Here is a 27,631-nt window from a genome sequence, read left to right as displayed (position 1 = left end):
CGGGGCTCCGTCCGAACCCTGGATGATGTGTCGCATTAAGGATGAGGGAGACACTCGCGTTATTTTGAACGCGATAATTAACAAAAAAAAAGGTTCTTGACAATAAGAGAAAAACTGGAAGAAAACTAAAAGAAAATCACTTTTGGAGACTAATTAATAGTGGACTGTATGGAAGCGAGACCGAAGCGAACAGGACTAGGCAGCAACAGGACAGGATTGTGGGGAGGGAACAGAGCTAGGATAAATTCTAGATTAGCGGCATTTCGGAAACAAAATAACCAATTATAATTCGCGATATTTGGCGCGAACAATAAATACAAATTAATTTTTTAGAGACAAAGAATAACATTACACGAATCAAAACAGAACAGTAATGTGTGGTGATTAGTGACCGTTAATCGATAATTATTCAAAAATCGTGAAATGCGGTCTGGTGTGATGTAGGTTTCAGAAAAACATTTTCTTTATCGTGCCAACGTTTCTATCTTTATTGAGATCATCTTCAGGGCCTAGGATTTACAATCAACACGACACGCAAGAATGGCACAATTACATAGAAGACAAACACTTTGAATGTGTAGAAATACTTTGATTGAATATAAAAAATATATTTTGCATTGTATAAAATCACTTTTCCGTATTTTTTAAATGTAAACAATGTTTGTAAATCCCAGGCCCTGAAGTTGATCTTAATAAAGATCGAAAAGTTGGCACGATAAAGAAAATGTTTTCTGAAACCTACATCACACCAGACCAGACCGCATCTCACGATTTCTGAATGATAGTAGAACAGTAAGATTATTACTCAAAATAAATATAGTAAATTATTACCTAATACTTTAGTCGATTTTTAAACCATATAAATAAAACATGAAGTTTTTATGAAACGTTTATTTCAACCAGCATGTAGGACAGTTTATCAATATTATGATAAGATTTCCATAAATTATGACCTAACGACCTACTAAAAGAGATTATGTGACTAGCTATATCACAAGTTGTGCACAGCTGTCAGAATGGTATACATAGAAAGGATTGATGTATAAATCTGTCTGATAATGCCGTACGGGGAAAAATACGGACCAGGATGATCAGAACTGTTCAAAACATTTGAAAAAGTAGCGTAGATATTACACCTAATAATATACTATAACTTTTTGTGAATTATTTAATTTGACACCGTGTTTGTTTTCTATAGTCTACTTGATGATATTTATAGGAATATCCAAAAGCTTTTAAAAATTTTTGAAATATGACAGTTTTCTGAACTTACCGACAGTGACCATGTCGCCGTGGTCGGACACGGTCTGAAAAGATGGAGCTTCTGCAGACACTTCACATCTGTATCTTCCGCTGCTCGACATGTCCAGAGAGGAAAGAACGACTTGAGTTTCATTGGATTTATCGAGCTGAAAAAAATACAAAAATTAATATTATTCTCAAATTCACTATTTTTTTGTAGTCCGCTTGTCCAATTAATATCATTCAATTAATTAAGGTTTTAAGTTGAGATAAAAAGTAAGTGTCACGAGCAGGATTCGAACCCATGACCTTCGGCTTGATACGCCGCTACTCTATCACTTGAGCTATCATGAATGACTTCGATCCACTTGGTCACTAACTTCCCACCTCAACCCACCTTTCGAATTTTCCCTCCTTTTTGCCATTTTTCAAATGTCGTGTAATCTATTCGAATCTCGGCGACAAATGAAATCGCCACGGAGAGCTTTAGTGAAGTATATTTCATTAAATTCACTATTTTTCGTGGTCCGCTTGACCAATTAATATAATTTAATTAATTAAGATTTTAAGTTGAGATAAAGGTTAATAATATTATGGGGAATAAAAATGGCTTTAGACTGTTCTGTTAAAAAAAAAAAAAATGTGTGACTTTTGTCCGTTTATTCTGATAGGGATCAGCATTGTTCCCTGTTTCAATAAAGAAGTATATTGCACGATTTGACAATTGGTTTATCTATTGATACCAAAATGTGTAAAATTTTCGTATAACTTCTAATCCGATTTATATAAATAATTGAAATTTAAGATTTCCCTAGGGTGATGTAAGAGGGTGTGAGATTAGAGAAAAGGCGTTGGAAAGCAACAAAGGCCCATGGGCTGACAATGGTTCACCCCGCATATTTCAAAAGGTAGTGTGACCCATTCCGAAAAGAGGAGGCATATATCAGCCCATTGTGCATATTGTTCCCCTCACGGCAGACACCTGTATACAAACACAAACCTCCAATTCCCCTGCCAACAATTTCTTATTATAAACAACATACTACCGTCCTTCACCTGAAATTCTATGTTGTTTGAATTTCAATGGAGCTTACAATTTTAGAAAAGGGATTGTCTATTAGATCGAAAATATGAATCTATCATTCTGGAACTGCTCAAATAAATAACGAAAATGTGCAAGTAAAAAAAGAATAGTCAACATGGGTTAACTCCCATCAAAAGCTTAAAGCTTAATGGATTCTGGTATAAAATATTTCACTTAAGAATACTACTGAATTGAGAATGAAAAAGGGTCAAGTTCTCATTCCCTGGCAACGTTCAATAATTTAAGACATTCTCTGAATTCAATTTCTTGGCTTATTTTCATAAGAAAGTGAGCATAACAATGTAAAGCATTACAAACAGATCAGTATGGAAGTATAAATTAAAAATTAACGCTAATTTGTGAATAATATTCTTTAACATTAAACAATTGCTTACATTTAGAAATGATAAATGATGGAGTGAGTGTGGTATTCAATCCTTTTTGAAAAGATAGTTCCTACTCACAGTAAGTTGTTTTGCAACCATCCGGATTTCGAGTCTTTTAGCTCCTCATCAGGTTGAAGGACTTCTACAACCACGTCTCTCGACATGAACTGCAAAAGTGAACCCGTTTATACCCCCGCCAACGCGAAGTTCCAATTAGCAGCTGGTTTTTTTAATGGCGCTCAATTTGAACGTGCGAACCGTGGAAAATATAACACAAATAAATAATAAAATAGTAAATACGGTAAGAAATTAGTTGTAAATTAGTGATTACAGATAAAAGATACAAAATTATAATGATACTTTAATATCATTAAATTATTTATTTAGAAATCGTGAGATTAAAAAAAAAAAAAAAAACGCTGTCAAGCAGTTTGATTAACGTGTGGTGATTAGTAACCGTTAGTCGATAATTATTCAGAAAGACAGCATCTCACAATTTCTGAATAATTAGTTCGATTAATTATTCAGAAATCGTGAGATGCGGTCTGGTGTGATGTAGGTTTCAGAAAAACCTTTTCATTATCGTGCCAACGTTCCTATCTTTATTGACATCATCTTCAGGGCCAGGGATTTACAAACATTGTTTACATTCAACAAGAAAACAAACACTTTGATTGAATATAAAAAATATATTTTGCGTTGTATACAAATTCACTTTTCCACATCCAACATCTATTTGTTAAATTTCAACAATGTTTGTAAATCCCCTGAAGATGATCTCAATAAAGATCGAAGCGTTGGCACGATAAAGAAAATGTTTTTCTGAAACCTACATCACACCAGACCGTATCTCACGATTTCTGAATAATTAATCGAACTAATTATTCAGAAATCGTGAGATGCGGTCTTTCTGAATAATTATCGACTAACGGTCACTAATCATCACACGTTAATCGAACTGCTTGACTGGCCAGGCTAGATTGATATCGCCGACCAGCTAAAATCAGGGTATTATTGTGTTTCAGAGAGAGAAAAATTATTTTCAGACGATTAGAAAAACGTGCACCTGTACTTTCATCGTACATCTTTGTTCACTTCCCATATCGAATCGGCATGTCAATTTCGCCAACAAAAAATATATAAGCTCGATACTCGATTTAACTGAGAATAAAATTCGTTCTCTCATTTACATAAGTGTATTGTTAGAGCTTGGAAAAGCACTGGTGAACTTTAAAGCACTAAAAAGGGTAGAATAGCTGTTTAAATGCACGACAATCAAACCAAAATGTTTGCAATAATTATTTTCTATTTCACCACAATTGCGCTGTTTTCTTTAATGCCGGTCTTTTCGTAAGATGACGTCTATAAAAAAAACAGAGTTGGACGGTTTAAATTGCATACATAAAAGATTTAAAAATCAGATTGAACAATGATATTAAAAATGTAAATTTTCTTAACAGGCAGATAAAACAAGTTGTGATTTAATTAGCTTTTACACAATTAAAACAACAATTATCCCGGCATAATTTGGTAAAGAAAAATCAACAAAAAGGTGAACCCGATTAATGCAATGACTCTGTCAGCACCATGTATACGTTAGGAAGTCGAACTGATTTAATGGTAATTGGAAGGTTGGAAAACTTCAATTTGAAGTCAAGATGGCCTGGTAATAAGGTAAGGGGGGGCCACGATTTGAAAAAGACTGATCAAGAAAGACCAGGACCACTTGAAATCTCATTTCCGCGATGCTTTTATGACCGAATGGCCAATTTCATGCTCATATAAAATCGCTGTTTGCGAATACCCGAGACTTTATAATGATCGAGGTATAAAAAGGCCCCCACCCTCAATTTGTATTAACGGAATGAAAATAAGGGTTCGGAATAACTTTCAAAATTAAAATATATGTACATTGCGTTCATGTTTTCTGTCATGTTTTTAAACTTGAATTGTTTCGAACCGAGAGAGAATTTCCATTAATTCACAATCAACATTTAAATTTTATCTCAGTTTAAAATATCAACACAAATTCGCCGAGGTTTGTTCCTTTTTTCTTTTGATAATAAAATCAAGTAATAGAATAATAAGATTTTTTTTTAAGTTTTATCATTTTCTGAAAACAGACAGATAATATACAAATAGTTTCATTTGATTCATACCTGCGGTTGCAGTGAAAAGTGGGTTTTAGTAGAAAATTATGAACAGTGAGTTATGGTAATGAAAAAATAACAAAACCATTTCAGGAAAACTATTTGGAAATTTTATCAACCACTCAATTCTAAGAAAAAATTTAAGATTATTCAGAAATCGTGAGATGCGGTCTGGTGTGATGTAGGTTTCATAAAAACATTTTCTTTATCGTGCCAACGTTTCGACCTTTATTGAGATCATCTTCAGAGCCTGGAATTTGCAAACATTGTTGAAATTTAACAAATACATGTAGGGTGTGGAAAAAAGTGCATTTATACAATGCAAAATATTTTATAACTGAATAAGATCATGAATGGCACAATTACACAGAAAACAACCACTTTCAGTGAGAAGAAATACTTTGTTTGAATATATATATATTGCATTGTATAAATTTACTTTTCCACATCCAACATGTATTTGTTAAATTTAAACAATGTTTGCAAATCCCAGGGCATGAAGATGATCTCTATAAAAGATCGAAACGTTGGCACGATAAAGAAAATGTTTTTCCGAAACCTACCGTTTTTCAAACCAGACCGCATCTCACGATTTCTAAATAAATATCGATTAACTGTCCCTAATAACCACTCATTATTAAATTACTTACTTACTATTATTAATTATTCTCACTATTATTAAATATTCTAATTACAATTAAAAATAATAACAATTAAAATAAATTAGTTTAATTATTTGGACTTTAATATTATTTATGTACCTATTTAAAATGGGAGGTAGATCAAAATCTGTTATGTTATTAATGCATTTATCCCTCTGTTCAATTTTACATTTTTTAATTTCAAATTTCTCAAACCAATCTAGTTCTTTCCCTCCACACTCACCCCATCATTTATAATTTCTATTAATTTGCTTGTCAAAACAGTAATGGATTATAACACAATCAACAACATTACCTCCACTTGCTTAATATCTGCTAATAAACAAATACTTTTAAATCTTTATTATAAATTGAGAGTTTCATGCTCAAAAATTAACAAATCAATCTGGTTCAATTCTCAATGTCTGAGATTAAACTTAATGTGAGTAGGAACCATCTTTCTTAAAAAGGATTGAAATTATGTTTTGTTTCTTGGTCCTTAAATTCCGAAAATTTGCTCGATTTAGGCAAGTGTTCTTTTACGTCTCTACCGCTTTGTCCTGTATATTTAATATCACAATCATTACAATTGAATTGGTAAAAACAAAACCTTGTCTTTAGGTTTTGAGAGGATGTTTTTAAATGAACCCATACTTCTAAAAGTTATTCTAAAACCTTCTTGTTTAAAAATTTTACTAACTTTTTCCGATATTCACCAATGTATGGCAAACAACCTAATGATTCATTTGTGTTGAGATGGCTGAGTCTTATTGTTGATTCGTTTAAAGTTAATTTTTTTATTCTTTTAATTAGTAACCTATCAATAAATATTTCTAGATACCCGTTGTTTTTGCTAAGGTTTAATAGATTCTAATTCTTTTTTATAGTTAGACGGTGTTAATGGAAGTTTTAACATACGGTCTGTGAACCAAATGAAATTAGCAGCCTTTTGGGTTTCTGCTGGTATCATGGTGTCTGTAGTTGTAGGTTTTCTATATACCCATATTGCTTATATAGAATATAAGCAATATGAAAATAAAATAGTTTTTTTTTAAACAGTTATCAAAAGATATTTAAATGATTAGATCATTATTATTTAAAAGGTCCATCTGTTGATTTTTCACTGGTGTCACTATATCAACTTTTTTGAAAGAATTGATCTAATAATAATTTGAATAAATTTAATATCAATAATTAAAATGTGAGGACTTAAACCAAACTTGACAAATTTTAAATATTACTTTCTTCATTTTTATAGCCAATATATCTATTGATAGCTAGATAGAAAAAAAATTTTTCACGATGCTTAAAAGCGGTTTCATCATTGTTATTAATTGGGAAAGTACTGAAATATTTACCGACTGAATTTCCTAAGTGAACAAGTTCACCGAGACTTCAACTTTGTGTACTTTTAATTTAGTTTGTCTAGTTAGAGAACGGATACGAGAAACCCACTTAATTACTAATTCTAATTATAAAGGAGTACAAAAAATATTGATATAAATAATAGAAACAAATTGTGTTATATTCAATTCAAAATAAAATTCATTTTAGTCAGTGAGTTCATTAACATGATTTCTTTTTATTTCTTTTTTTAAATATGTTTGATCAGTTTTATATTTAGAAAATACTATTTTTTTTAATTTAGAAAATTTTCAAAAGTGAAAAAGTGTGCGACATCTTTTATATTTATCTGTTAGGATTCCTATGTAAAACATCATTCCAAACTCGGCCGGAGTGCATTGGCTTTCGACAGAAAAGTTTTCAGGAAAAAAGCAATCTTCTTTCTACTTTCCCATCTTGGGTTTCCTGAAAACGGAAAACTTTGTACACATATAATTCATTTTTATGTATTGTTATAAAGTTTCTTTTTTTTTGTAAATTTTAAAGCGACATCTTAAAATCAAGGGCGACGGTTATTATTTTATTATTCTAAGCTGTGTATTTTTTTCTCAACATGCACATTTGTGTTTAAAATATCGGCAAAAATGACNCTAAAACTCACTTTTCACTGCAACCGCAGGTATGAATCAAATGAAACTATTTCTATATTATCTGTCTGTTTTCAGAAAATGATAGAACTTAAAAAACCTTATTATTCTATTACTTGATTTTATTATCAAAAGACAAAAGGAACAAACCTCGGCGAATTTGTGTTGATATTTTAAACTGAGATAAAATTTAAATATAGATTGTGAATTAATGGAAATTCTCTCTCGGTTCGAAACAATTCAAGTTTAAAAACACGAAGAAAACATGAACGCAATGTACATATATTTTAATTTTGAAAGTTATTCCGAACCCTTATTTTCATTCCGTTAATACAAATTGAGGGTGGGGGCCCTTTTTATACCTCGATCTTATAAAGTCTCGGGTATTCGTAAACAGCGATTTTATATGAGCATGAAATTGGCCATTCGGTCATAAAAGCATCGCGGAAATGAGATTTCAAGTGGTCCTGGTCTTTCTTGATCAGTCTTTTTCAAATCGTGGCCCCCCCTTACCTTATTACCAGGCCATCTTGACTTCAAATTGAAGTTTTCCAACCTTCCAATTACCATTAAATCAGTTCGACTTCCTAACGTATACATGGTGCTGACAGAGTCATTGCATTAATCGGGTTCACCTTTTTGTTGATTTTTCTTTACCAAATTATGCCGGGCTAATTGTTGTTTTAATTGTGTGAAAGCTAATTAAATCACAACTTGTTTTATCTGCCTGTTAAGAAAATTTACATTTTTAATATCATTGTTCAATCTGATTTTTAAATCTTTTATGTATGCAATTTAAACCGTCCAACTCTGTTTTTTTTTTATAGACGTCATCTTACGAAAAGACCGGCATTAAAGAAAACAGCGCAATTGTGGTGAAATAGAAAATAATTATTGCAAACATTTCGGTTTGATTGTCGTGCATTTAAACAGCTATTCTACCCTTTTTAGTGCTTTAAAGTTCACCAGTGCTTTTCCGAGCTCTAACAATACACTTATGTAAATGAGAGAACGAATTTTATTCTCAGTTAAATCGAGTATCGAGCTTATATATTTTTTGTTGGCGAAATTGACATGCCAATTCGATATGGGAAGTGAACAAAGATGTACGATGAAAGTACAGGTGCACGTTTTTCTAATCGTCTGAAAATAATTTTTCTCTCTCTTAAACACAATAATACCCTGATTTTAGCTGGTCGGCGATATCAATCTAGCCTGGCCAGACAAGCAGTTCGATTAACGTGACCGTTAGTCGATAATTATTCAAGAAGACCGCATCTCACGATTTCTGAATAATAAGTTCGATTAATTATTCAGAAATCGTGAAATGCGGTATGATGTGATGTAGGTTTCAGAAAAACATTTTGTTTATCGTGCCAATGTTTCCATCTTTATTGAGATCATCTTCAGGGCCTGGGATTTACAAACATTGTTTAAATTTAACAAATACATGTTGGATGTGGAAAAAAGTGGTTTATATACTGTGACATCATTCAGTTACCACCAGGGTGAGTTGAGCGATTGTGCTGTATCGTTGTGTGGTTGTAGGTTGGAATTGGGGAGAAAAGTTAAACGCCTTAGTTACCCTATGTTATAATTTTGGTTTAGCTTGTATATATATATATATGTCTTGTAAATATATTTTGTTTTCAGTCCGTTTATTTTCAGCAAGTGTGCTTTTATTTGTTTTATTTTCCTTTTCCTTTACCCTTTACTATCCCCAGTTTTAGAAGTGTTGGACCCTTATTTGTCGTGCCGTCGAATGATCGACGTCTCACATTGGTAGCAGAGCAATAATTTTTTTTTTACTTAGGATTTTCGTTTATTTTTGTTTGTTTGTTCACCACTCAATTGTCGGCAAAATTCCTTACAGTTGCATGATCTTACAACATCTATCTATAATACTTCATTACTACATCTAAACGCATGATAACTTATCAATCTATCTATAATACTTCTGTCTATAAACCCAGCTAATAACCACATAATCTTTTCATTCGACAAAAAGAACAAAATCCACATTGTACATAATATAAACAAGATCAACCTATCTAGAATAACCCCGTTAGAAATTACCAAAAAGCACGAATCTTTGTATCCTGACGTCCTTACAAATAGGTTAGGTCGCACTGATGTCATTGAGTACGATATATCTCTCAAAGAGGGCGCTGTATTAGACTCTCGAGGATTTCGAAGCTGGTATCGCTCAGGGCCCGAGAAATATCAAACTTTGAGAACTAAGATAGACAGCCCACTCCAGGAAGGTATTATCGAACCCATAAGGACATCGTTCGCTTCACCATGTTTTTTAGTACCCAAGAAAACGGGAGATAGCGTAACGAAGGATTATAGGCTAGTAGTAGACTATAGGCACTTGAATTCAAAAATTAATTATATAACACAGCAAACCCCAACATTAGAGGAAGCTTTGATACATTTACGTGATGGGATTATTTTTTCGGTGTTTGACTTAAACAAAGCATATCACCAGATCGGCCTAACAGAAAATGGTTGTAGACTGGAATTAGGGAACGTCGATTATTTTTTCGGTGTTTGACTTAAACAAAGCATATCACCAGATCGGCCTAACAGAAAATTCAAAGAAATTAACTCTTTTCAGGTCCTTGCAATGCAAAATATATTTTTTATATTTAATCAAAGTAATTCTACTCACTCAAAGTGTTTGTTTTCTGTGCAATTGTGCCATTCTTGTTAAATGTAAACAATGTTTGTAAATCCCAGGGCCTGAAGATGATCTCAATAAAGATCGAAACGTTGGCACGATAAAGAAAATGTTTTTCTGTAACGTACATCACACCAGACCGCATCTCACGATTTCTGAATAATTAACGGTCACTAATCACCACACAGTTCGATTAATGTTTTCAATGAGTTAAGTTTTTCAAGTCCGCTTGACCAAGTATCGCGGAATTGCACGCCGCGGGCTTTGTGAGCCTGTTCATTTCTTTTTAGACCGATTCGACCTCCGAATCCAGACAACCGGCTACCTTTCATTCTTTCTCTACTACTGCTTCTAAGCTTTCATAAATCTTTTAAATTATTCAAATTACGGAGAATTTGTTCTGCTAGGCACTAAGGAAATTCGTACGGATTACAAATGGGAGGATATCAACTTTCCCGGGCGAAAGATATAACGGTCAATTCTCCGGTGTAGCCCACGTCCGACTAAAAACTATTTTTCTTATATGTTTTATTACCTTGTTCACCTATTAGACAAAACTTCAACTCGTAAAAGTCTAAAACGTAATCATTTTAATTGTTAACGAGAAAGGTGTGAAATGGCGTTTTAAGGAGTGGTGAATTGTAACCAGTGCACACAAATGTTATTTATATTCAATTATTTTTTTTTAAAATCTAAAGTCTTGGTTGAGAATAGAAATTTAGTGATAGCTCAAGTGGTTAGAGCAGCGGCGTATTGACTTGGGTTCGAATCCCGCTGGTGGCACTGACTTTTTCATCTCAACCAAGACCTTAAATAGAAAGAATAATTAATTGAAATAAGTAATTTTTTTGGTATTTAGTGACCGTTAGTGATTATTTGGAGATCGTGAAATGCGGTCTGGTCTGACGTAGGTTTAGAAAAAACATTTTCTTTATCGTGCCGACGTTTCGATCCTCATTGAGATCATCTTCAGGGCCTGGGGTTTATAAACATTGTTTAAATTATACCGATTCATGTAGGATATGCAAAAATGAATTTATACAATGCTAAAAATTCATTTTTTCACATTCTACACGTATTTGTACAATTTATACATTGTTTATAAATCCCAGGGCCTGAAGATGATCTCAATAAAGACCGAAACGTTGGCACAATAAACAAAATATTTTTCTAAACCTACCTCAGACCAGACCGCATTTCACGATCTCCAAATAATCATAAGTAATTTCCACTAAACATACATGGATAATTACTTATGTTTACTCATTGTTTTACATTATTTTCAGATTTTATGGCAGAAATAAAAAATTTAATTCAATTCTTATACAATTTGTCCAAACAATTACCTCCTTAAACTGTTTTAGGTTAACATTAAATTTAAATTCTTTCACCCTTTGGGCCCAATGTTATTTATCATACCTAGAAGGTTTAGGCACATCCACGCGCGCGAGTAAAAAGACAGTCATCAATCATGGATACGTAAAACGATCTTTGGTCGGGATGACAAGTATATATGACTGGCGGATATCCACGGCTCTCGTGTTAGCCGATACAGCCAAGTTATTCCTTCAATTTCACCAACAAACGATAGCCTGATTAGTCAGTTCAGATTGGACATGAGAAATTTTATACTTGACGGATATTTGATCAATCAAGGGACGCTATTATTTTTTGTCCTAACGGTTTCATTTCATTCTCAAATCAGTGGATATCTGTCAATCTAATTTTTAAACCTTGACATCCAACAATAGCTCGACAAAGCTGAAATGGATCATTTGATATGCTGGCCAAATTATAAGGGCATGAAAATCCGCAACGTTGTGCAACGTACAATTTAGACTAACTTTGACACAAATTCTTAATGAAAGAATACACCCTCCCTAAAAAACTATATGTGTTCAGTGCTGGTAAATAATTAAACTAAAATCTCAACCAACTGTTCAAATCAAATAATACATACAACATATTACATACTTTACTTTATAAACTAGGAAATCTGGGAATGAAAGGTAGCATTCTTCTTTGGCTGTCTAGTTATTTAAAAAATAGAATACAAATCTTTAAACGCTGTTTTGTCTAAACCAATAGTTTTAACTTCAGGTGTTCCACAATTCCGCTCCTCTTAAATATTTTTATAAATTATGTCACAGATTGCTTTGCGACCTGTTTCGTAGACGCCGGCGGGAGAAAGTCCTGGATATCTACCCTCCAAGCCCGGAGCTACCAGGGATGGTTGCCGGCTGTTGCGTAAAGGATTTAATGGATACAAATTTTAATAATTCGTTTGATAATTAAATTTATTAATTCACAATTTATTACATAAATACGGAAATTAAAATCTGGCCAGAAACAAAACAAAGTTATCGAATATATTGAAATGTAGATATATAGAGAGAGTTAAGTTGATACAATAAATGGCAATGTTGAAGAAAAAGAATAAGGATGTTCGTACGTCTTGTCGACTCACGACAGTGAAGATCAAACTATAATTGATGCTTATCTTCATTGGAGGCTGGGAGCCACTCGCCGGACGAAGTCAAAGGTGCGCCCGTTCGTACACGTCGGAAACCATGGAGCGACTGATTGGAGACAGCTGTTGTACGCTCGTGCGTACAGGTCGAAGCCCAGGGAGCGACTGTCTGAAGACAGCTGAAGTACGTTCGTGCGTACAGGTTAAAACCCAGGGAGTGACTCACTGAAGACAGCTGATGTACGTTCGTTCGTACCCGTCGGAAACCAGGGAGCGACTGATTGGAGACAGCTTATGTACATTCGTGCGTACAGGTCGAAGCCCAGGGAGCGACTGGCTGAAGACAGCTGCTGTAGGTTCGTGCGTACAGGTCGAAGCCGAGAGAGCGACTCACTGAAGACAGCTGATGTACGTTCGTGCGTACAGGTCGAAGCCGAGAGAGCGACACACTGAAGACAGCTGATGTACGTTCGTTCGTACCCGTCGAAAACCAGGGAGCGACTGATTGGAGACTGCTGATGTACGTTCGTGCGTACAGGTTAAAACCCAGGGAGCGACTCACTGAAGACAGCTGATGTACGTTCGTTCGTACCCGTCGAAAACCAGGGAGCGACTGATTGGAGACAGCTGATGTACGTTCGTTCGTACCCGTCGAAAACCAGGGACCGACTGATTGAAGACAGCTGATGTACGTTCGTGCGTACAGGTCGAAGCCCAGGGAGCGACTGGCTGAAGACAGCTGCTGTAGGTTCGTGCGTACAGGTCGAAAGCCAGGGAGCGACTGTCTGAAGACAGCTGAAGTACGTTCGTGCGTACAGGTTAAAACCCAGGGAGCGATTGGCTGAAGACAGCTGTTGTATGTTCGTAGGTACAGCTCGAAAACCAGGCAGTGACTCACTGAATTTACGACGTCTTGCTGAAAATGACCTGCTTTTCCCTCCAGCGTTTGTCCTTACAAATTTTGCGTTTTCATAATTTTTTAAAATGATAACTTTAAGATAATAAATGACAAGATTTCTTAATTAACTATTAATAAATGTTTACATTGTCGTACGACCTGTAAATATAAATTATTTGCTGATGATTTAAAGATTTATAAAATCATCAAATCAACATCGGACAGTGTTGATCAACAAGACTTAAATAATCTAGTCAATTGAGAAATTTCTAACGCAATGTTTTTAAATATAGATAAATATAAATGTGTGCGCTTTAAAAAAGACATAAAGCCTATTATCTATGTCACGTTCAGATTTAAAGGAACCGCCATGCCCCTCCACACACTCAAACAGTGAAAGGAGTAGGAGCTAAGAAAGGCTATTTTTTTCAAGTCCTAGAACAGATCCCTTTCTGGCTTGTGTGGGTAAACAGCTATTTTTGGTAAAAAGAAAAATTTGGTGTGCACACTATTCAAGTGAGTTAATTTTTATTATTTTGACGTCAAAATAAAAAATAATAATTGTAATTTAGTTTTAAAAGGGTATATATTTTTATAAAGAAAAATAAAAGAAATAATATTTCATTTTAAAAGTTGTTAATATTTTAATTGTGTTTTCTAATTTGGTGGTCAAAATTTTAATAATAATAATTCCTTTACCTTTCTTTATGGAACTATAAAACGAGAATCAAATTCCATTTTAAAATTAAGGTTTGTAGATTTGAGATAGGTTTGTTATAGGATAAAAAGATTCTTTAAATTAAAAATAATAATTAATAAAATACATTGTCTTTTATGTGAAAATAAATTGTAATTAAAGATTTAATTTTACAAACATTTGGTGTCGTATTTACTTTAGTTTAAATGAAATATAAAAGGTGCCTGATCGATAAATGAAATAATTGTAGTCAGGTCCGATCGTAGAAAACCTCTGGGACCTTGTTTTCAGTTTTCGGAATTCAGGGTTGGGCCCAACAAAAACGAAGAAGAGACACGCTATATCACATCTATAACTACATGACTTTTATACTATAGGAACTCTGAACTGGAGATAACTAAATCTATCAACGATCGAGAAATATTGTTTGATTCATAACTAACATTTAATGAACATATTGACATGATTATAAGCAAAGCCTTAAAATTGTTAGGCTTCATTATAAAAGAAATGCTAGTAAACCAGCAACAAAGTTTGTATAAAAATGTCTTTTCGTTTGTTAAATCCATCTCGAATTCAATTCACCAATCTGGTCACTTGATTTTTTTAAACTTGTTTTTTACATCTGCATTCTTCGGCGCAACAAGTAAAACAGATAATATTTACTTTTTTTTTTACTTCATTTATTTGTATCTACAACTGTACATGTATTATATACAACCAGCAGATTGGATTTCAGATTATGTGTTTGGCATTATGGGCGTTATAGAGAAAGCTACCAATTGGCAGCCGCTCTGGATTAATGAAATGATATTAATCATTTAAGAGGTCTCTTTACCATATTATTTTCAGTCGTTTACGTGGTAACTGTGGGGAATGGAGTAATCGTATTTGTGTGTTGGTGTGATTTTGTAATTTACTATGAAAACGTCTGTAATATGTTTTGATGGATGAAAAAACTGTTGGGATTTGAAGATCTCTGTGAAGCGTATTATTGTTTACATAAAAAGGGGCAGAAACAATTAGTCTTAAAATTTTGGATTGAAAACTTTGTAATCTTTGAACAACCCCCCTAACCATCCCTAACCATCCCTAAACATATAAACATATTTTTTACGAGAGTTCGCAACAGCAACTCTCGGAGTGCCGGTATTTTTGAAAAAAAGCCCGTTTGTAAGTATGTTGGTTTCGAATGCAGGGTCGCTGGATTCGAACCCGGAACCTTCACCTTACTGTGATGAGAGCCGTGTCAACGCCTAACCGTTGCGGCCACCGACGCCCCCTCCATATGAACATGTTAACGGTACCATGAAAGCTTGAACAGCTACCATCCAGTGATGGTAGCCCTTAGTAAATCAATACGATGAGCGAGATGTACTTCATCCAGGGAGACCGATGTCAACTGTTAACGTGGTCGCGTGGCCACCTTCAGACTTCTATTTGCATTATTAGTTAATGAGGTGGATGACAGGTTTTGACGAAAGGGTTCGGATGATGAGGCAATTTGGAATGGAACATTTTGTAGCGGGATTGGGCTAGCTCGGTCGCAAGAGGGACATTTAGATCGGTATAGATGGTGTGATTGGCTACATAGAAAGGGGCGTTGACTATTGTTTTGAGGATTTTAGATTGAAGGGATTGGTTGGATTAAGGTTGGAACGCTTGGCAGTCCCGAAAAGTTCAAGTCCGTATGTCCAAATAGGGGCAATGTAAAGTTTTCTTTTGTTTGTTCGTGAGAGTTTTGATCATCTGTCGAGTAGTCGTTTAAGCATGAAAAATCGTATGTTACATTCTGTGCGCTTAAGTCGTGTATGGGGGTTCCACGTCAGTCGTTTGTCCAGGTAGAGTCCGAGGTATCGTACCTGATTAGCAATTGGGCTGGAAACGTTGTTGAGGTATACTGGTGGGATTGATTTGGTTTTGTTGACCTTGATTCTCCACTGACGGAGCCAGCATTCTAGGATGTTTAGGTGATTTTGAAAATTACGGGAAGCTGTGACAGGACTTTTATCAGGAGAAAAGATTGCCGTATCATCGTCAAAGGTGAAGGTGATAGTTTTAGGTTGCGTAAGTAGGTCGTTTGGCTGAGGTTGGACGAGAGGTGTGGTGGGAGTGCGGGAAGGATAAGAGACTGAAGGTGAAGGTGACTGGGTTCCCGCTACCACCTGAGCAAAAGAAATATTTTTGTTGAGATGAGCAGGTTTGGTGCTGGGCTTCGGAGGAAGGATATTTTAAGGGCGACTGGCTAGCTGGGAAGGTTGTAATCTCGTAGACAGGTGGTGACTTCCTTAGACGCTAGAGTTCTTTATGGACATTACAACCTTTGTAATTGGCTGAATGTTGTCCGTTGCATAATGCACAGGTGGCTGGCGTGTCAAGCTTCTTGGTGCAGTCTTGGGTCATGTGCTCTCCAGTAAATTTCACGCATTTGGGTCTTTGCTGACAGTAGGATTTGGTGTGCCGATATTGTTGATAGCATTCGCATTGGACAATTAAACGTTGTTTGTGAGGTTCGTTTTGTGGTGAATTTGTCTTTCCCCACTAGTTGCGATAATGCACTGCACATCATAGCAAAGTTTTTAATGTTCTTCGCCTATATGGGGGTGGTTAGTGCGAGCGGATTTCTGGGGTTGATGATGTCTCCAGGTTATCTCCTGGACCATCGCGACGTAATGGAGCGAGTGGGTTTTTGTAAGCACGCCTGGTGCAGCGGTTAAAACAATTGACGTTTGTTTATCGGAGCTTGGACGGGGAATTTGGTGGTTTGGCATTATTGGTGTCTACGTTCAATGTTTTTGCGGTCATGGCGATCTCCTGATGGTCGAACCTCTGGTCAGGCAAGTGGCATCCCGAGCTTTTTTCGATTTTTCGGGAAAATTTCTAGGCGTACTCATTCTCCTCTTGTTCGAGGCTTTTAAAGTCAATTGGTTGTCTGTGGAGCTTATTATACAAGTTCGATCGCTCACGACTTCACGTAGAATTCAACCCTCTTATTTTCCCATTTATTCCTACGCCGAATCAAGGGCAACACAAAAGAGAGAGAAAATAAAAAGATAAATAAATATAAAAAAGAAAAAACTCGGAACTGTTTACGTATGTGATTGATAACAGATACCACAAATGTTCACATATTTTTTATACAATTTTGTAAATCCAATTATTCATAAAATCGACCAATCGTAACAGCATGTAGGGTCATGAATAAATCGATACAGATTTATTTGTTCACATTTAATATTTTTTGAGAACAATAATCTGTATTTTTTTATTTTGACGAAAGCCGTTATTGAAGATATTATTATTACATTTTTTTTTTTTTTGTAAAATGCGATCGTAAATGGACAGCAAATGAATTACATTAAATAATACATCTATTAAATTTATTTCTGAAAATCTGGATGCACAGTCATGAAACTTGATAAAAAACTTATAATCTTTCATAGAATGCCAATAAATAGAAAATAAACTACGATCAAATAATTGTTATTCTTTTTTAAGCCCTTACTCAAATTAAACTTTTGTAGAGAGAAATTATTTGACTAATGTCGACGCATTTCAGCATTTAGTCGAACGAAAATACAATTTTTATTAACGAACAAGATTAACTTGTCCGAAACAATAGTAGACCTAATAGTTTATTACATTATTACAGTTATTAAAAAAATATGCTCAATTACCATTGATGAGGAAGAAGAAAATAAATATTTATCTCGCGCTTTGGGCCCCTTTGAAAACAAAAAGTACAAACTTTGACGCAATTTGGACCAAAATGAATATATAAGTGGAAATCTAAATATAAAAATACAAAAATAAATTAAATGTACTAAATTAAATAAGCGGCATAAAGGCCTATTATTTTTTTAATTACTGCTTGGTGAGAAAAAGGTTGATTTATTTTATCCAAATAGTGTGTAAATACGTTTTGCACCTGGTGTTTCATCCAATGTTGGATCAGTTCATTTTCAAGTTTAGCATGCTTTTGAGACCTGCTAGTTTGTGATCTGCATCCGGCTTTGGTACTCAATCAGCCTGTTCGTCGCCTTCAATCTCCTCTTTGCCGGCACACACACTAAAGTTACCGGAGTCGAGAGTATTTGAGGCATTCTCAGAGCTCCTTTGAGTTGAACCGCTGCATGATCTTCTGAACGTATGCATTTTTAATCCATTTTTATGCATTTCTTGTACACTTCTGGTATGGATTTCAAATTGGAAAATTGACGGTGCAAGGACTATAGTGAACATTTTTGGCTTTTGACTCCACATTTCTGTCCATGTTCCATTTATGATCCATCTACGTACCACTACAAGAACCCTGTATTATTTTGAGGTTTTTTTTTTGTTCCAAACATGTTTTGTTAATTTTATTTGGAAAAGTATGTCTAAATTTTCTGACGATTTTATATTAGCAGACATTTTTACACTTTTTTATATTTGTTTATTGGACTACACGTATATTTTTAAATAATATTATCTTGTGAAATGACGTTTGGAATAATTTTTTAAATGTTTTTTGAATATATTATATTTGTGATTCAGCTATTTTTCGGTTTGTACCCGTTTGTTTCTTGAAAACCATAGAGCAACAATTGTTATAGATTTAGGTTTTGTATTTTTTCCTCTGGACGTTTCTTCCAGGTCGTTGGTGATCTAGTATCCTGCCCAGATACTAAATCTCTCTGAAGAAACATTTTTTTTTAAAGGAGTGTGAAGACATTCCTCATCATCACAAACATTATAAAATCAATTCAAGCGGTGATCAATGCAAGAGGAGGAACAACTCAGAACTGAATTGAGTATTTTCCTTATTAAATTCATTATTTTTCGTTGTCCGCTTGACCAATTAATACCATTCAATTAAATAAGGTATTTTTTTAGTTGAGATAAAAAGTCAGTGTCATGAGCGAGATTCGAACCCACGACCTTCGGCTTGATACGCCGCTACTCCCCTCGGGCACTAACTTCCCGATAGCCGTGGTAGAGTAGCGGCGTATCAAGCCGACGGTCGTGGGTTCGAATCCCGCTCGTGACACCGACTTTTTCATCTCAACTTACAAAACCTTAATTAATTAAATGGTATTAATTGTTCAAGCGGACCAAGAAAAATAGTGAGTTTAATGAATTAAAATGAGGTAAACTTCACTAAAGCTCACTAAAGCTGGCCATTTCACTTATCGCCGAGAATCAAATAGATTATACGACGAAAAATGGTAAAAAGGAGGGAAAGTCCAAAAGGTGCGGTTGAGATGGGAAGTTAATGCCGGAGAGGATCGAGGTCACGATAGCTCAGGTGGTAGAGCAGCGGCGTATCAAGCCGAAGGTCGTGGGCTCGAATCCCGATCGTGACACTGGCTTTTTTATCTCAACTTAAAAAAAACCTTAATTAATTGAATTTTCCTTATTGTTTCCGTAGAAACATTTTTGGTAAAATTATTTTAATCAGTTTAATTGTCTATTTAACTATATGTTATATTTTTCTAAAATATTTAGTAAACAACAAAAAATAAAAATTGTAACGATTGCAATACTTAGCATAAAAACGAGGGTGGTTTGTCTTCCAGTGTACTTGTAGCAAATGATAAATTTTTTAAATTCATCAAAATCGCAAGCTAGCAATTTTAACTATTTTACGAAAACAACTTAACCCTGACAAAACTACAACAAAACTATACTTTTACGTATATTTTTAAATTCTCGAACAACTTCAACACAAGAATTTTTTTCACATTTTACGCGTTGTTTACGAAAATAGTATAAGAATCCTACAAGTATCGGAAAATCTTCGTCTTACAGTACGAAACTTTCCGGCCCGCGGTTTTGAGATTGTAGGACCCACCCGGTATATAATACGCTTGCATAACAATCCTTTATTTATATGCAGATTCACTACCTCACAATGTGATTTTGTGTCAGACTCATTTTGGATTTATTTAATCAAACCAATTTCGTTTACGTCTACCATCAATCTCATGAAAAAACTCAGAAATTCTATAAGCAAATACTCACTCTGACATGTACCCCCGGAAGTGGAAAGAGCTGTGCGGAGGGCGTGTCACGTGGTACGAATCTGTAAAATTCATGTCCGTCTTTGTACCATTTGACTGAATATAGAGTCTCTCCTTGCAGGTCGAATCTGCACTCAAGTACGGTGCTGTTACCGCGCACTGTGTGCTTGTCGATCCTGACTTCAACCAGCCTTAAACCGTCCACAATTTCTGTAACAAAAAAAACAATTCGATTATTATTTTAAAACTTATTTCTGGGGTTTGCTTGTGTTTAAATTTTTTTTTGCGCCATGCAAGATAGCGTTATGCTTGTCCTTGCATGGAGTTTTACCTAAGAAATTGTTCTACATTTTGTATAACTTACAATTACTTAAGGTTGTTAGTTGTGATAAAAAAATTAATGGCACGAGCGGGATTCGAACCCACGATCTTCGGCTTGACAAGCCGCTGCTCTACCACTTGAGCTATCGTGACTTCGATCCACTCGGACACTAACTTCCCATCTCAACCCCACCTTTTGAATTTTGAAAAATGGCAAAAAGAAGGGAAAATTCAAAAGGGGTAGAGATGGGAAGTTAGTGTCCGAGTGGATCGAAGTCACGATAGCTCAAGTGGTAGAGCAGCGGCCTATTTAGCCGAAGATCGTGGGTTCGAATCCCGCTCGTGCCATTAACTTTTTTATCACAACTAAAAACCTTAATTAATTGTAAGATAATACTTGGTCAAGCGGACCACCAAACTAGTGAATTTTATATAACCACATTATCTTTAGTGGTCTGATTGACCAAACTACTTTTCTCAATTAATTAATTTTTTATGTAACGTTTTGGTTGAAAAAAAAATATTGCACGGGCGGGATTCGAACCCACGACCTTTGGCTCAATACGCCGCTTATCTAACCACTTGAGCTATCGTGACTTCAGCGGCGTATTGAGCCGAAGATCGTGGGTTCGAATCCCGACCGTGAGAAATTTTTTTTTTCAACCAAAACGTTACATAAAAAATTAATTTTATGTAACATTTGTCCAAATTTGGTATAAAGCTTTAACCTACATTTTATGTTCTGTTGACATAGTTTAATATAATGGCAATTAACACTAGTTTTTATACATAGTCTACACTTACTACAAGTGCATATACTATTATGCATATAAGTGTAGTAGTTTTTTCGAAACGTAAGTACGTAATATTTAAATATTTACGTTATCATCAATTAATAATGAAATAAATCTCATATATCCAACTCTTTCACTAAGTCTCAACTTGCAAGAGCGCCGAGCAGTTTGAATATTTATATCGACAAATAGAACAAAATTGCACGTAGCCAACTTAACTAAATTGAATTCTTTTCTATTTGGCTTAACTCTGCTTAGAGCTTTATAGAACTCATCCTTCTTTATAAACTTATATGGATGCAGTTTCTTTTCCCTATGTGTTGGTGTAATTTTGTTAATCCCGGTTAAGAGTTAAATAAAACTTTTTTACCATTATTCAGACAAGCGTGTTACTTCAACATACAAGATTTTGCGAATAGAAAACTTGTAAGATGTACATCATAATTATTTCAAAATTTACAAGGTTGGCGTAATGAATATCTTCCCAACAAAAGAGTTTTTTTTTCATTAAAAAATATAGTAATATTAACACCATTAACAACATGCAGACTTGACATATTAATATTGGTGTCAACAACTCCCTAAAAAAGGCATTATATTCCTCATATACCTCTACAATTGTATACTCCGCACTACCCATTTTCCCTTACTTTAGAAATATTCTAACACCATCCTCTTCCTGAAACCTGGCAAACCAGCTCAAAAATCCTCATCTTATCGACCAATTAGTTTACTTCCCATCATATCCAAAGTATTTGAAAAAATTCTCCTTAAAAGGCTATTGCCACAATAAAGTCTAACCTCCTCCCCGATCATCAGTTTGGCTTCCGCCCCCACCATTCCAATGTCCAGCAGGTGTTTCGCGTTGTTGACCGTATATCCTCCTCCCTCGAGCGCAATGAATATTGTGTGGGAGCTTTCCTTGATGCGGCCCAAGCGTGTGTGGCACAGGCGACTCCTGTACAAATTAAAGCGTGTCCTTCCAAATACTCTTTACCTAATCCTCCGCTCTTATATAACAGAGCGTTTCTTTCGGGTCCCGGGAATACCGCAGGGCAGTGTGCCCGGACCAATCCTCTTCATCCTTTACACTACAGATATTCCCTCTAAACCTACCACCCCCCTTGCATCCTTCGCCGATGATACCGCCGCACTATCCTCCAATTCCGATCCTGCAGTTGCTTCGGAAGATCTGCAGGAACATATCTCATTTATAGCAGAGACGTGGAATCAACATACACGACTGACACGACAAAACCTAAACAGACGGTATGGTCTACTCCACAGACTTATAGGACGACAGTCTAAACTATCGACAAAAAACAAACTTACAATTTACAAAACACTACTACAACCTATTTGGACGTACGGAATAGAACTGTGGGGAACCGCTAAACCTTCCAATATCAAACGTCTCCAATCATTTCAATCTAAAGTCCTCAGATCCATTGTAAATGCTGCTTATTATGTCTCAAATGCTACCCTGCACAACGACCTTCAAATTCCTTATATCCAAAAATTTATTCCCCAAAAATTTACCAAGTTTCACAAAAAACTCTCCCACCATCCAAATAGTCTTGCCCAAGAACCCATCCATACAACCCCATAAGGCGTCTTAAGAGGAAATGGCCCCGCGATTTCCCTTCCGAGTAAACTGTAAAAAAAGTGAAGAGGGAGGATAACATTAATTATTTTCTCCCCTCCATGTAAATAGTTGTACATAAGTTCATGTATCCGCAAATAACATATTGTAAATAATTAATAATAATACAGATTGTAATAAAAATAAATAATAATAATAATAATATTGGTGTAATTATAAAGAAATAACCAAATACACGAACGAAAATATGTGGTCACAACGATGCTGTTTGGGTAACACACACGTAATATTTTGGGACGTTTATACATTGTTTATTTATATGCTTTATAACCTGAGTACATGATTAAATGTCAAAACTGTCATGGTGGATTTACTAAATAAAATGTAGTTCACTGCCACCAGAACGGGATTTCTATCTCGACGTTTTCCAGAGATATTAAGGTTTTTCTGATTTTAGTCTAAAATTCATTAAAATACAAAAATGATCTTTTATTTTGCAAACTACATCAAATTTTTTATAAAATAACAACATTGCCGTTGAAAAATTTGCGCTTCCGAATACACAGAACCGCTCAAAGAATAACAAATGGCAAAACCCATTTTTTTTTTTTTTGGAAATACTCAGTGGCTCAATGCCTTTCCATCAAAAATTTTGGGTATTACAACAAAGTTGCCTTATTTTATGTCTTCTAAAAACATTTTGTAGAAATTTTCTAGTGAAAACTCCTTTGCAAGGCTGAAAAACGTGTTATAGAACCCAAGAACAGCTGAACACAAGAACATAGTACATGTGATATTTTGATGAATTGTTAGTAACAAAAATTACATACATTCTTCTCGTGGAATGGCCAGAAGTATTTGACCTCACTAGATTTTTACATATGGGGAAATCTGAAAATTGTACAGCACACCATCGATACGAGGGAACAGCTCTTAGAGGAAATTGAAATCACGTGCAATGACATGAAGGAAAATATAAGAAGTCCTCCATGAAGTCAAGTCGGTTGTTCTACATTTACGCTTGTGTATCCAACGATTTTTGAAAAGAATGGATCTGGTTTTTGACACCACTGATAAATGTTTTCATTAAAATATAATAAGTACGATGTTAGGTAAAAATGAGTATATCCTTGGAGGACTTATAAAATAAGGCAACTTTGATAAAATGTCCGAAAACTTTAATAGAAAAGTCATTTTAGGAGCCACAAGTGAGTATTTCCAAAAAAAACCATGGGTTTTAGAATTTTTTATTCTTTCAGATATCTGTAAGCGCAAATTTTTCAAAATAAATCTTTTTATTTTTTTATTTTTGTATTTTACAATGGAAATGTTAACTTCTGAACAATTTAATGTAGTTTGCGAAATTTGTTCTTTAATAATCCTAAAGCTGAGAAATTACGATTTTACGTTAAAAAATTGATATTAGCCTACAATGACAAAAATTTCAATACGTCAGGAAAGAGTGAAGCTAGAAATCTCGTTCTGGCCTGAACTACGTTTTATTTAGTAAATCTACTAGTATTGACAATTAACCCTGTGACATCAAGGTGTTCAAGGTGGTATAGATGGAGGTTGCAACGGTTAAGGTCACAAGGGATCACCATTGGAAGGAAACATCCCAGGTTCGAATCTCGAGGCACTGCATTCGTCGAGCCACATCCTTCTCAAATGTATTTTATTTCTCAAAAACACCTGCACCTTGACAAACATTTACAAAAAGTATACAGTATGTAGCTAATTATAAGTAGTTTTATACAGTTTATTATTTATTTATTTTTAGAGATAAAATTTTGTATAAATTTAAGTTTCACGAAGATAAATCGTAGTTCTATATGATGAAAAATCCTTTCTGTACGGATGTATGATAAAAGGCGTTAGGGACGCTTTGAAAATATTTTTTCTCGTGAAAGATAAAGAACGACAGGGAATGGGACAAGAAATACAAAGCCTTAATCGAAAATAATCCATGGCGCGCAGCTCGAGAGACTGTTGGATTTTAGGCCTTTCCAGCCTATTGTTATTTCAACATCAAAGAAAGTCAAGTAACGCAATGCTTCAGCTTTGGGAATTTTTAAAAGAAAATCAGTTTGTGTTTGTGATTCGTTTTCAAAGCAATAATGATAATTTGATTGCGGTCGGTATGGGCAGAGACCAAAGAAATACTAAATGAACTGTACAGTCAATTAATTATTTTAGTATAACAATAATCCAGATATTTTATTATGCCTTATCGGTCATTTAATACACACTACATTTTATAACTGGGAAAAATAAAACCAACAATTGGTATTTTTTTAAGCTTGACACAATTAAACAACAAAATAAATAGTAAAAATATAGCAGGATATTTTAATTTAAAGTTATTTTTACATCTAGAAATAGGCGTGAAATGATGAACTCCAAAAACCAGAAAGTCGCCAAGATCAGCCTTGTAATGTGTTTATTATTTATTTCTAATGCACTTCGGCCTGTGGCACAGGTGCCAATTCACGGTTGCTTAGCTTGAATCATACTCCAGTATGAATATGAATTGCTTATAAATAATAAACAAATCTAAATGCTAATTTTTGCGTTATTATAGTTTTTATGGGTTTGAACTTTTGCACTCAATGTTCAGTAGAAAAATGTATATAAAAGCGAGAACGAGAAAAACAAATAGAAAGGGAGAGTAAAAGAAATATTGAGAGGTGAGAAAGATAGAAAGGCCAAAAGAAAGAGTGAGAACGAGAGAGAGAAAAAGAAGAATAAGAGAGAGTGGGAGAGAAAGAGAGAGAGAGAGAGAGAGGGGGGAGAGAGAGAGAGTGAGAGAGAAAGGAAAAGCAGGTAGAACATTGTTTCACGGGGTCAGCTCTTCAGTTTTGAAAGACCCACAAGTCATGATGGTTTCGACTACTAGCCACGCCGTTAACTTGTGCGAAATTACTTTCTATTTTAATTTTTTATAACAGTTACATAACTTTGGAAATAGTTATAAACTGTAATTATAATAATAAATTTCACTCCGAGAGAAAGGAGAAAAAGAGAGAGAGAGAGAGAAAATGAGAGAGTGAGAGAGAAAGGAAAAGCAGGTAGAACATTGTTTCACGGGGTCAGCTCTTCAGTTTTGAAAGACCTACAAGTCATGATGGTTTAGCCTACTTGCCACACCGGTAAATTGTGTGAAATTACTTTCTATTTTAATTTTTATAACAGTTACAGAAGTTAGGAAATATTTATAAACTGTAATAATAATAATAAATTTCACACTGAGAGAAAGGAGAAAAAAGAAAAAAGAGAGATAGAAAGAGTGAGAGAGAAAGCAAAAGCAGGTAGAACCTTGTTTCACGAGGTCAGCTCTTCAGTCATGATGGTTTAGCCTACTTGCCACGCCGTTAACTTGTGTGAAATTACTTTCTATTTTAATTTTTTATAACAGTTACATAACTTTGGAAATAGTTATAAACTGTAATAATAATAATAAATTTCACTCTGAGAGAAAGGAGAAAAAAGTGAAAAAGGGAGAGAGAAAGCAAAAGCAGGTAGAGCACCGTTTCACAGGGTCAGCTCTTCAGTTTTTAAAGACCTACCAGTCATGAAGGTTTAGCCTACTTGCCACGCCGTTAAATTGTGTGAAGTTATTTTCTATTTTAATTTTTAATAACGGTTATATAACTTTCGAAATATGTATAAACTGTAACAATAATAATAATCAATTTCACTCTTAGTAAAAAGAGAGAAATAGAGATAGAGAAAGAGAAAAAAGGGAGATATAAAAACAAAAAAATGAGTGTGGGTTAATGAGAGTGATTTATATAGATATAAGTATATAAAAGAATAATCTATATTTTCTTATAAAAAAGTATTTAACCGACCATAATTTTTGATCAAAGCAACACCAAATTAATTGCTAAGTATCATTCTGATAAATTTCTCTCATAAATATGCTGAATATGTCAAAAGAACGAAAACTTGTAAAAAGAAAAGTATTTAACAAGCTCGGGAAGTGCCTTGAAACAGGAAAAATTTGAAATAATAATAACGCTTTGCCCGCCACCAGGCATGATGAATGATTCATTCTCTCCCTTGATAATATTTTCCTTCTGAACGGGTGGGGGGGTGGCCACCCCTAGCCGAGTTCCGAATTGTCTCATTTAAAAAGCAATAAATGTTATTAGATGTGACAGTATTATAATCTCGGCGTAGGAAATGAAAGTTATTAAAACATACTTCATCTTCATGGCCAAGAGGATCGATGCCTTCCTCTTTAAGAAATTTATTACGGAGGCTTAGTTGAGATATCAACTTTTAATTCAACGGTCAATGCGAATTAAGCAGATTTATTACCGACCCGGTTGGTATAATTGCATTTTGAATTTCCCAGTACTAATCCCTTTGTGGGACTCTAAATTTGAAAACGGATTGATTAATTATTTGTTTTCTAAGACGTTTAACCTTAATTAATTTATTTTTTGACAAATTCATTGATTTTGTTTACAATTTTATATTTTAAATATTGATTAATAATATCTTAAGACAGTTTTAACGAATAGATGGAGATACGCGGCGACGAAAAACAAACATTGCGGCTTCTAAAGTTAATTAACTATTAATTTGGCGTAGATAAGCAATATCTCATAAACAAACTTTTAAACCCTTCATAAATTTACAAGTAACCGAAGTTTAAGTATGA

At 34.5% G+C, this 27,631-nt stretch overlaps 1 protein-coding gene and 1 non-coding gene across 2 annotated transcripts in view; both read right to left on the bottom strand.

The window, feature by feature from the left end:
• LOC106670093 overlaps positions 1-27,631 on the bottom strand; it is a 295,520-nt gene that overhangs the window by 37,313 nt on the left and 230,576 nt on the right. The window contains exons 2-3 of the mRNA XM_014400108.2: positions 20,246-20,454; positions 1,274-1,409 (exon numbers count right to left, since the gene is read on the bottom strand). Of these exons, the coding sequence (XP_014255594.1) occupies positions 1,274-1,409; positions 20,246-20,454 (345 nt within the window). The remainder of the gene's footprint in view (positions 1-1,273; positions 1,410-20,245; positions 20,455-27,631) is intronic.
• On the bottom strand, positions 20,646-20,718 carry Trnad-guc. Its single transcript has one exon. It is a non-coding gene; the product is annotated as a tRNA-Asp (tRNA).

The sequence above is a fragment of the Cimex lectularius genome, unplaced genomic scaffold (genome assembly GCF_000648675.2).
Source record: "Cimex lectularius strain Harlan isolate CLEC.00 unplaced genomic scaffold, Clec_2.1 scaffold49, whole genome shotgun sequence".
Classification (NCBI taxonomy): domain Eukaryota; kingdom Metazoa; phylum Arthropoda; class Insecta; order Hemiptera; family Cimicidae; genus Cimex; species Cimex lectularius.
The sequence above is the reverse complement of the archived record's forward strand: the minus strand, read 5'-3'. Positions and strand labels throughout refer to the sequence as shown.